At 31.7% G+C, this 12,023-nt stretch overlaps 1 protein-coding gene across 1 annotated transcript in view; it reads left to right on the top strand.

Moving 5' to 3' along the window:
* LOC142324540 (cytoplasmic dynein 2 intermediate chain 1-like) overlaps nt 1–6,893 on the top strand; it is an 89,965-nt gene extending 83,072 nt beyond the window's left edge. The window contains exon 18 of the mRNA XM_075365378.1: nt 6,524–6,893. Coding sequence (XP_075221493.1) covers nt 6,524–6,646 — 123 coding nt within the window. The 3' untranslated portion in view covers nt 6,647–6,893. The remainder of the gene's footprint in view (nt 1–6,523) is intronic.
* Nucleotides 6,894–12,023: the final 5,130 nt, after the last annotated feature.

Below are 12,023 nucleotides of genomic sequence, written 5' to 3'. Positions count from 1 at the left end.
AGTCATGTAAATTTTTAATATTTTAATACAGTTATTTTCTTTTAAAATTCCAAAGTTAGGAGGAAAAGGTACAGTAGTTCATAGTCAGGGGAGGGAAATTGTATTCAATGTTTACAATTTCTTTTTGCAAAACAATGCCAGAACCCGAGTAGTAAGAAAAACTGAAGTGCTGAATACGGTTGTTCTAGGTACAAAATTATCAAAATGAGCAGTCCAAAGAATTATAGGAGATGGGAAATCAAATGAAACTGAGAAGCCATCCGTGTTCGTTTTGCCGAGAAAACGTGTAATTCGCCTCCCCCCAGCCGTGTGGGCAATTTACATTTGACACGGGTACTTTGAGGCATTTAATAAATAAATTTTATGTATGTAACAGAAAAATGCGTTCCTACTGTGAAGAGAATTATTCAAAAAGCTCGCGAAAGTGAAATTAATTTTAAAGGAAGTGAACTCTTTAAGGAAAATATTATGTAAAGTGGGATTTAGAAGAAAAAAAAAACAGAAGAAAACTGGAAAATACTGATAGAACTGCACGACATTAAAATGCAAAGAATGAAATTTCTATGACAAATTTACCTGTTTCGCAAAGAAGTAAGACCGATTGTATACACATATATTCAATCAACAGGCCGTTAAGGGGCGTTTTGCTCAGATGAAATGTAATCATGAGTTTTCAAGATTCTTTGAGATTGGGTCGGGTGTCCCTCAGGGCTCTGTGCTGGGCCCTGTGTTGTATTCCATATTCACTGCGGTCATCCCTGCCCTGGATGATTGCATCGTCGCCACGTTCGCCGATGACACTAGTATCCTAGCCGTTAACAAAGACACTGGCCTAGCATCGCAGGACTTACAAAAGGCGCTAGACCGTGTCTGCACATGGGAGAAAAAGTGGAGGATTAAGGTTAAACAAGGTAAGTCGAGGCACGTCACATTTGTCATGCGGATGGGTGAATGTCCCGGTGTGTACTTCGATGGTGTCTTGATCCCGCAAACGGAGACTGTGCGGTACCTGGGACTTCACCTGGATCGGTGTTTGACCTGGAAGTGTCACATGAGGATGAAGAGGAAACTGCTGAACACAGGGTACAAGAAACTTCACTGGCTGCTACGGAGGAATTCAGGCATCACATTATCCAAGAAAATCTTAATTTATAAGGCTATCGTGCGTCCAATCTGGACGTACGGTGTAGAATTATGGGGAACGGCTAGTACTAGCAATGTGGAAATTATACAACGATTCCAGAAAAAATAGCGAGGAATTGCCGAAGGCCATGGTTCACGCGGAATGATGAGATTCACAATTATCTGGAGCTCCTGTCGGTTCATGAGACTGCACAGCAGCGCAGTGTCAAATACCTGCAGAGGCTTGAAAATCATGTAAACCACTTTGCAATTAAACTACTCGATAACAGCAGGGACGGTTGAGATGTGCCCATGTACTCGACCTAGGGTCTGCGTAACAGTTTGGAATCTAATACTGTCAAGTTTAATGGTGTCGTATCTAATTTCTTTGTTACCTCTAATTATTTTTTTCTTTTTCTTTTTATTCTTTGTTATTAATATTTGTTTTTTGGACTATTTGATGGTGAAATTAATATTTTGTGATTTATGACAGCTTGAAATTTCATATTGGACTTCAAAATACCGAATTAGGATGGATCGTTAGCGGTGAATATTCACCCAGTTCAAATAAGTCCAGTTCAACTAATTACAATTTTTTTTACATTACAAAGAGAATCACTAGATCAACAAATGCAGAGATTTTGCCAAATAGAGGAAGTCAGCAGATGGTCAGAAGATGAGAAACTCTGCGAAAAACATTTTGTTTAAAATATCTTACGAGATGAAACTGGCCGCTTTATTGTAAAGTTACCGTTAATTAAAGAACATTCGGCTCTCGGTGAGTCAAACACTACAGCTCAATCAAGACTAAATTTCTTAGAGAAAAAACTGAACCGTGACAATCACTTAAAGAAAGATTATCATAAGTCTCTTAATGAATATGAATCCTTAGGTCATATGAAATTAGCCGAACCACCTAACAATAATGAATCATGTTACTATTTGCTGCATCAAGCCGTTTTTAAAACCTTAAGCACCTCAACCATAACTCGGGTGGTTTTTGACGCATCTTCGAAAACTGGCAACAGTATTTCATCAAATGATCTACTGAGAGTCGGTCTTACGATTCAACAAGATTTATGCGCTATCTTGTTACGGTTTCGTACACACAAAATCGCATTTATAGCCGATATTAGCAAAATGTATCGCCAAATAAGGATAAACCCTGGTGACTACAACCTTCAGCGTATACTGTGGAAAAAATCTAGCAATGAACCTGTGCGTGAGTATAAATTAACTACTGTCTCGTATGGGACTGCATCAGCGCCGTTTTTAGCGACCAGATGTTTAAGGCAACTTGCCTTTGAAGACGCCGACAATTATTCTCAAGCCGCAAAGATTCTTCAGCGTGATTTTTACATTGATGATTGTATATCTGGAGCAGAAGACTTACATCAAGCCATTTCTCTTCAAAGAGACCTTGAAGCACTATTGGAGTCGGGAGGTTTTCCGTTAAGAAAATTGTCAACTAACTCAAGTAAACTTTTAGAAACTATTCCACCAGAATTTCGGGAGACGCCTCATTCTTTAAATTTTGATTGTAGCGACACCGTAAAGAGTTTAGGTTTATTTTGGCAACCGTCTAACGAGCAATTTCAAATAGTTAGTAAATTCAGAATAGAAAATTTATCCAACAACAAGAAATTTACTAAAAGAAACGTTATAGTAATCATTTCATCAAATGTAATACTTTAGGATTGTTAGCACCCACCATTATAGTTTGTAAAATATTTATGCAACGCATTTGGCAAGCAAACCTTGGCTGGGATGATCTACTACCAGAACAATTGGAAGAATCGTGGAAGAATATTAACTGTCAGCTTCCTTTAGTAAATAAAATAAAGATCGATAGATTGGTTTTATCACATGAAAAATATATAAATATCCAACTCCATGACTTTTCAGATGCCTCCGAAAGAGCATATGGTGCCTGCGTTTACATTCGGTGTATTGACGAATCAAGAAAGGTTACTGTTAAATTGTTAACTGCAAAATCTAAGGTGGCACCTTTAAAGCAAATATCACTGCCGCGTTTAGAGCTCTGTGTAGCTCTTCTACTTTCTCGTTTGATAAAACAAATTATGGAAACAATTTTCATTGAATTTAACAAAATTTATCTGTGGACAGATTCTAGTGTAGTTTTTTCTGGATCAAAAAATGTTCATCAACTTGGTCAACGATTGAATCTTGTCAATGGCATTTCATACCTCCCCACTCACCACATTTTGGCGGGCTGTGGGAAGCTATCGTTAAATCGTTGAAATATCATTTACGCCGAGTAGCTAGAAATAATTCCTTAACCTTTGAAGAAATTACTACCTTATTAGCACAGATTGAAGCCTGTCTCAATTCAAGACCTTTAACCAAATTATCAGACAATCCTCTAGAAATATTCTATCTAACTCCAGGACATTTCCTTATAGGAGAACCCTTAACAGCAATTTCTGATCCTGACTTAGCTGTTAACAGGTTGAACCGATGGCAACGAGACCAGCAAATGACTCAACAAATATGGCAGAAATGGTCAGCTGATTACCTGAACTCCCTTCAACAACGCCAGAAGTGGGCAACTGAACAATCCAACCTCAAAGTCGGTGACGTCGTAGTCGTCAAAGTAGATAATTTACCACCTTTGCGATGGAAGTTAGCTGTAGTCAAAGAGACTCATCCTGGTTCTGACAAATTTGTTCGTGTTGTGACATTACTTAATAATCAAGGTGTCTTTAAGAGATCGATCAATAAGCTTTGCAAATTACCAGTGTCAGATAATCCTGAGTAACTTTGTGTATTTTATTTTACTCTGTTTAACTATTTAAAGGTGTTCAGTTGTGTTATTTTTTTGTGCCTGTATCTTTAGTGATTATTTTATTTTATTATCTGACCAATGATTTTATTGTTTATCATTGAACATTTTGGATAAATACTATGTTTTATTTAAAAATATATACAAAAATATATATTTTGGTGGCCGGTATGTTTGCGCATATACGTCACTAAAGTAGTGGCGGTATACACGCAGACTGCTGCACCGTGTCAGTTCTCGCCCAATATCGGCGGTGTTAGCAGCTCGCCCGTTTAACGGCATCATTAACAATCTTATATCTTATTTGTTTTATTTTATGTAACTTATTTTCATTCATTGAAGTCTTTTTATGACATGTATAAATTCGTATTCTATTCTATTTACAGTCCACTCATTGTTTTATTAAATATCATTCTTGACTGAATTATGAGCATTGTTTCTTTGTTTATTTCACGCTAGTCGAATTGTGAAACATCATATTTAGTCAAACACTCTCTTATCACATGATTTTGTCAGAAAACTTACTTATGGCTCCGCAGGAGAGCCAATTGTAAATATAATTGTTATTGGGAGAAAAAAAAAGAAAGAGATTATCACAAATCGATGGATTCTGAAAAGGGTACAGGACAAGTGTATTCCCAACTTGCCATCTCGGTTGGTCATTGTACTAGATAACACATCGTATCACATTGTTCTGCTACAAAAGCAGCCAAATTCTAACCCTTTAAAAAGCAATATGATAAAATGGTTAAAAAATTAACTGTTCTCCTGCTATGACAAAGACTGAATTATGTAATATAAAATTACACAAAGAAAATAAAAAGAAATTTCTAATAGATGATGTTTTTGAAAATTATGGTAGGTAACACATTTTAACGGTTGCCACCTTATCACCCTGACTTAAATGCCACTGAAGTGATTGGGGTCAAGTGAAAGGGCAAGTATCTAGCTAAAAGAAATATAACTTTTAACATGTTGGACATTTTTAAGTTAGCTGAAGAGGAATTTCATAAATTGTCTGAAGCTGAGTGGAGCAATGTGTGCTAGCATGTTGTCAATGTTGAAAAAAAAATGTGGAAGATGAACTTTTATATGATGTGCACATCAACAATTTTGTAATAAATGTGAATTCAGAATCAGATACGAGCTCTTTAGAATCTATTGATGACAGCGACTTCGGAATTTGCGAGCTACAGCAACAAAGCGAGTAGAAAAAATTATTTTAAAATAATAATATTAAACGGGATACTAATCTAGTATTAATTAAATAGCATCGTATTTATGTTTGGTTATAAATATCATCTACATTAAACTGACAATGTTTTCAATCGACCTAGTACCCTGCTAAATGTTTACTTAATGCTAGTAATTTTTTGTGCCAACTTGCGTGTAGATAGTTAATACTTAATCAATTTTGTGTCAGTTTTTGTAAATAAAATAAAAAATTTAATAACCCATTTTCAAGTTGAATGGAAATTGTATTAATAGTGGCATTTCAGTTGTCACTGAACAGTCCATATCTACTTTATACTTCAAAATATTATTATTTAAGACATAATAATAAGAAAAAAAAGAAGGAAAGATAAAAAAAGGAATTTGCCCTACTTAGAGGAATCTTAATGGATCCTTTAAGATTTTGCTATGGGATAGGATTCTGATACAGACATCTTAGAAACACTTCAACTCCATAAATTATATTATTTTTCTTTTTGTACCGTATTTTGTCATTTTGCATGTTTCATTAAATGACAAGTCCAAAATAATTACTTTATCCAATTTAATATCTTTAATATATTTGCATCATTACTTTATTTCTTACCATTATTATGTTTAAGTATACTTCTAATAATAACCAGTTTTATTTTTTATTTATTAATTTTTTGTGAAGGGAAATCACTGAATTGTGGGTATACATACTTCATTTGGATCAATTTTTATAATTTAATTTATCAAAAAGAATTTTACAATAATTTTCAAGTTGTATGGAAAAAAAAATTTCAATTGGTAATTCACCTAAGCATTTTTGGTGTGATTTGTGATATATAATTATATATTGATAATAAAATATTTATTATTTATCTTGGTGGATTAAACTTTTGAACTTTTCATGAGTAATCTTAACCAGAAATATTTTATCAACTTTTATGACAATTTTATTCAAAAAAGACGTACTGTAAATACATTCTAGAGTCTATTTTTAATTGTACCTATCGCTAATATGTTATTTATTTGGTGCAAAGATGCTTTAAAATTAATTTAAATAATTTTTTTTGATTTCATTAAAACACAAAATAGATTCTAAATCCCACTCCTTATAAATTGATGATTCTGCAGCTTCATTTCAGGAAAAATATTTCCTAAATTTTGAAGATGTAAAGTACAATAAAATGTCAACTGATATACTTATATAAAGTGGTCTTAAAACTGGTATTCAGTTAACTGTGAGAATCTACAAGGTAGGATTCTGAGACAGACACCTTAGAAACACTTATACTTACTTACTTACACTTGCACCAGGGAGAATAGTATATTTTCTCTATTAATTTTCTTATTGAATTTATAGTAAAATTAATTAATATGTTTATTATTTTATTTCAGGCAATAGGTACTGATAAAGGAGCTGTTGAAATTCACAAATTAACTTCAGAATTAGGACAACAATCTATTGAAATACAAAAGAAAGAAAAAGAAATATTTTCTCATTATATTAGTATTCTTTAATACTTTTTAAATATAAATTTATATAATTTTTTATGAATAAAGGTATTTAAATAATTGTACTACACTAATGATATCTATGGATTCAAATAACCTTGGATGTAACCTTGGATGTAGTTGAAACAATTCAAGACATATCATAAGCAATATTAATTACATATGTATATATATATTATATGTATATTTAAATCTATAGATGAAGGTTGTAAATTTATAAAAAAGTTATTACATAAAGTACCTGTCAATAAAATTTTAAAAAAATCCATGATTTTGTAATAAAAGTATTTCAGCATAATTTATATTGAAGGTTTATGTATAAAATGTGAATATATTTTTAATGAATGTAATAAATAGTATTATTATGTAACTTGTATATTTTACTGTTCAACACTGTAGATTTTGTATTGTTATAAAAATCAAAATTCGTGTTTATTAATTTATGTTCATAAGTTAGATACTAAAATAGTTCTGACAAAGAACTAGTTCTTGGTACAGTGTATGATGATTTGAACTCATAATTGACTCCTCATTTAGTAGAGTTGTAAAAGTTGCTTTTGAGCATCACTTGATTCTGGGTTGATATCATCTGAATGATGCATTGTTTTTACTAGACTGTAAGACACTAAATTCATACGCCTAAAACAAATAAACTTGAGTTGACAGGGTGGAGCTTGGTATTCAGGAATTCAGGTGGATCCTTAGTATCCCAACCAGTGTAAGACACTGAGGAGATGTTCAGCCAAAGGAATGGTAGTGTACCAATTGTCATTTCTTCTAGTATCACTTATGGTACAAGTATAGACATAACGCCAGTCCTGAATTGTCTATTTTATGTGGGCCATCAGTTTGGGCCCCACATAAACTATGATATTCATGGTATAAAATGTTTTTGAACAGGAGAGGATGAAAATTTTAATACTTTATTTAGCTGTTCTTGATGTATTGACAAAAAGCACATTGACCTCTAAAAGATTCGAGCATCTCATCCATTGTCTATTGTATATTCACTCACTAATAAGCTTGTCTTATACTTTTCCAACACGCCGTCAAACACATCTCTTATTGGAGAATGTTTATCATACATTCTGTGATCTCTTCTTGTTGCACTGTTATCAAATCTAATATTTCAGATGAGAAATTTGAACCTTCTTTGATTTATTGTGTTGCGGAATAATTCAACTCCAGTTCCATCATGTAACCACAGATCATACAAATTTGATGTGTTAACTTGAGAACAGGTGCCATAAGAAGGAGTCTGATAAGTGATTACATTTTAGCTCTTGATGCATCACAAGCATGCCTTTCTCATGTATAATTTGGATGGAATTTTTGTATACTTTATTAGTAATGTGTTTGAAAAGAAAAATTTTGGAAATGTGATTTTTATGGCTGAATAACGACTATATCATTCTTATGAAACTCAATGATTGTTTCTTATGTAGTTGTTATTCAGCCGTAAAAATCCCATTTCCAACTTTGTATTAGATGATAAACTTCAATGTAAGTAATTGCTAATATATTTCAATTTGATGAAAGTTTTGTCTATTTACAAGTGATTTGATACCTATTTATGTACAGTGGGTATCATATAAACTGCTGTCACACACCAGGGAATAATCATCTTTAACACACACACACACCAAAACATTTTTTGGACAGCCTCCACCATATCAGATGCAATCTTTCATGATTCCAAATGGAGGTACAGTATTCAATATGCAGATGTACTTACGCCTTATACAGCAGGATTCATGTATGTATATTTTGAAGATATCAAAACAGCCATCTCATTATACTCAAATTTCTTTGAACTATCTGAACTTGTTAAATATTTTTAATTGTGCATTGAACATAACATACTGAAAATATGACCAGTTTGTTTTCTTAACATCATAACCTTTTTCTTTCTAAATTTAGAGGAAGGCTATTTTTAATAGCTAAAGACTCCAAGACTAATTCAGAGCTTTATGCAGCTTCATATGTTTCAACTAGTTATTAACTAAAAAATTTTTACATTTTCAGCATACAGTAATTGACAGCTTATATACTAGACAATGTTGCTTATAAACTTTGTGGAACACAAAATAATTTAAATTCTAATAAGGATGCACCTCCGTAGCTCATTCAAAACCTTTGAACAGCAGGGTAAGATTCTTTGCAGAGCAGTAAATTAAGTAAGGTATGGTGTGGTATGTCATCAAAAGCCTTTTGAAAATCTAGAAGGGCAATGTCAACTGGAGGAGCTGCTTTTCCATGATTTGTTCCACAGTCTTGAGAAGTCCTGGCATGCAGATTCAATACATAAAGAAAAATTTTTACAAAAACAATCTCAATTACCTTGTGAAGAACTTATAGAAAAAAACTGGATAGAAATTTTATATATTTGATTCATTATCTGTCTTTGGAATTGGACAAACTCTTAATTTTTTCCAATTCAAAAGAAAGATTTCAGAGTTTAGACTTGCATTATGTAGAAGTGTATATATGTGTGTGTATATATAATTTTAATATTCCACATCAAGGGTGGTAACAGCTGTACACACAAGTACACCACATATAGCTTGCTAACATGGCCCTGATTCTTTTTATGAGAAATGCAATCATTCATTTTTAATGATCCCAGTCAGTAGAGACCTGGAGTCAGACTGCACTTCTGATTTCTGCATTGATATATGCTGGTTACACCAGAGTACTGGGTTGGACTGCTGAGCATGGTAGCCCTGCAGTGTGGAGTGTATTTTGTTGGCTAACCTTGGTTCAAAAGGAATCAATTTTGCATGTACACTTCTGAACAATTAAACGTGACAAGAGGGTTTACGTAAACACCCTAGTTTAGAACCAACCAATTTTCCAAAAGCAAAATGGAAAAGAAATAAAAATTCAGATTAAATTCAAAGTAAATTAAGAAGTCATCAGCAAATGTTTTTTAATACAAGAACACCAAGACCAGGTATCTTGTTATTACAAGAGAGAATGGTAATATCTCAAAAATGAGGCTTAAGCTTGATTGCTCAGGAGATTATTAGCTGTAGATATTTAATAGTTTGTACACTGAAATAGTGAATGAAAGCCAAACGCAACAAAAATGACATATTAAAGAAGATTAGTAAATTCACAGTTTTTTGGGAAATTAGATATTTGATGTATTTGACTGCTGATCCCCAGGCCCTTTAAATCTGAACACAGGGTTTATTTATTTATTTTTTGTCATTAACAATTTACATATATTACTTAAATGGTTTAAACCATTGATTCCCAAAGTGGTCCAGGTGGACCCCCAGGGGTCCACCGAAGACTCAATGGAGGTCCTACGTTGGCGTGACAAAAAATTGGGGTTCACAATTCGTAAGCGAAATTGGAGGAAATATGGTAGAAATGTAGCTGCAGGGGGTCCATCGGAACCAGCAAAATTTTGAAAGTGGTCTATGAGAAAAATAAGTTTGGGAACCTCTGGTTAAACAATGAGATGGGAGCTAATGATTTTAGAAGTTGATACCCAAATAAAACTCAGTGGCTTAACAATAAAACAGCTATAGTGCTTACAGCTGTTACATCATTATTAGAAACATCATTTAACTACACATACCAACTGCAACGGGAAAGACACCCGCCTTGTGATGCTTCCGATCGCCACACAACCCTCATTCCTAGCTCTGATTTAACTACACAGTAATTCATCTTTGATTATGATGAACATTTTCATAAAGATGGACCAATCCACTTAACAATTTTGTCTACATAAATGAACTTTTAAGTCAACTTCAGAGTATCAAGAAATTTTTAATTAAATTCATATTTTTTGTGGTATTCCAGTCATACTTTTCATCAAATTCTGATGATTTTCTTTTACTCTGTTGATGAAGTTCATTTAATAATTCCATTGTAAATTTCTCGATAAATCTTAAACAGAAAAGTCTTTTAACCAAAAATTATACCATCTTTATAGATGATAAAAAATATTTTTCATTTAGATATTATTACAATTTAATATGATATTACATTTCATTATCGAATATTCAATTTCATCATCGATAAAAATTTTTTTCGGTATATGAATAATCGACTATGATACGGTTCACGTGTAACCGCTGGGTGTAAGATAGAGATCCTCTACTCTCATTTACTTTTATTAACGTGTGCCCTACTCTAAGATCCGGTTCATTAATTTTTTTTTAAATAAATTTTTAAATTTATGGAATACTTTACAAACATCTTTTTATAATATAACTTTCCGATGTAAATGTAAATTTTTCCGAGCTTTTCCGACAACGTATTTTCTGTTAAATTTATGTTTTATTTATTTTTTTGTTATATCTTATGTTAACATCGTTAATGACCTTTAAAAAACAAACTCAAAATTCGCTAAAATATATTGTTATAGCATTACAATATTTGTTATGATACTATAAGTATTTTTGCAGAAAACTTTATTGAAAAACTTCAGTAAAATTTTAACAGGATACCGTAGAATCTTAGTTCATATTTTGTAGGAAGTATTTTATGTTTTTTTGTTTATTCTTTTTCTTATATTTATTAATACATTTGTTTCTCGCCTCTTAATAGCTGTCAAATGGCTTTTTTTCATACCGCAATTTTTTTCAGACCTTCCTTATCTTGAATAAAGAAAAAAAATTAAATTATTAAAGTAAATGACCTATAATTAAGTAAAATTAAAAGTGATGAAATAAAAAAAAATGATAAAAAAGTGCTAATTTCTAAAAGCCAAAATTTAAAGAAAAAAACGGCTTTTCTTTATTTTTAAGTGAATTTTATTTTGAAGTTACCATCTTTTAAAAATTTATTTCATAAAAAAATTGCGTTTAAATGATGCTGTACTAGTTTAAAAATTAAAGTTTAAGATTATTTTTAAATTAATTTTATCAACTGATAATGACTACATTTGATAAATATATTACAATTTTACTCCAAATTTGTATAGGTGAATTCCAGTAAAAGGTTTTTGAGTATATAAATCCTTGAAAACAATTAGATTCATGGGTATAAAATATTCTACTCTGAGAATTACTGGAAGGCCATACAAGTAGATGAACTGTCTAAAAAAAATATTGTATTGTAAAAGAATATGTTATGAGAAATACCAACTATTGAATTTTATTTCTGTTGTCCTTGTATTTTGCATATCAAAAGAATCATTAATTTATAGCATCACAATAAAAAAAAAAAAAAAAAAATAAGAGTATAAGAAAAACAAAATAATCACATTGAATGGAAATTTATAATAATAATCTTTTTTTCGAATGAAAAATAATTTTTGAATATTTAAAAATTAATTATTAATATTAATAAGATCTCTGATAAAAACTTATTAATACTATAATTCAAAAGTAATACAGAACTAAATTTTAATTGGCTACAAAAC

Source organism: Lycorma delicatula, chromosome 5 (genome assembly GCF_047948215.1).
Source record: "Lycorma delicatula isolate Av1 chromosome 5, ASM4794821v1, whole genome shotgun sequence".
In the NCBI taxonomy this organism is placed as follows: Eukaryota; Metazoa; Arthropoda; class Insecta; order Hemiptera; family Fulgoridae; genus Lycorma; species Lycorma delicatula.
The sequence above is the reverse complement of the archived record's forward strand: the minus strand, read 5'-3'. Positions and strand labels throughout refer to the sequence as shown.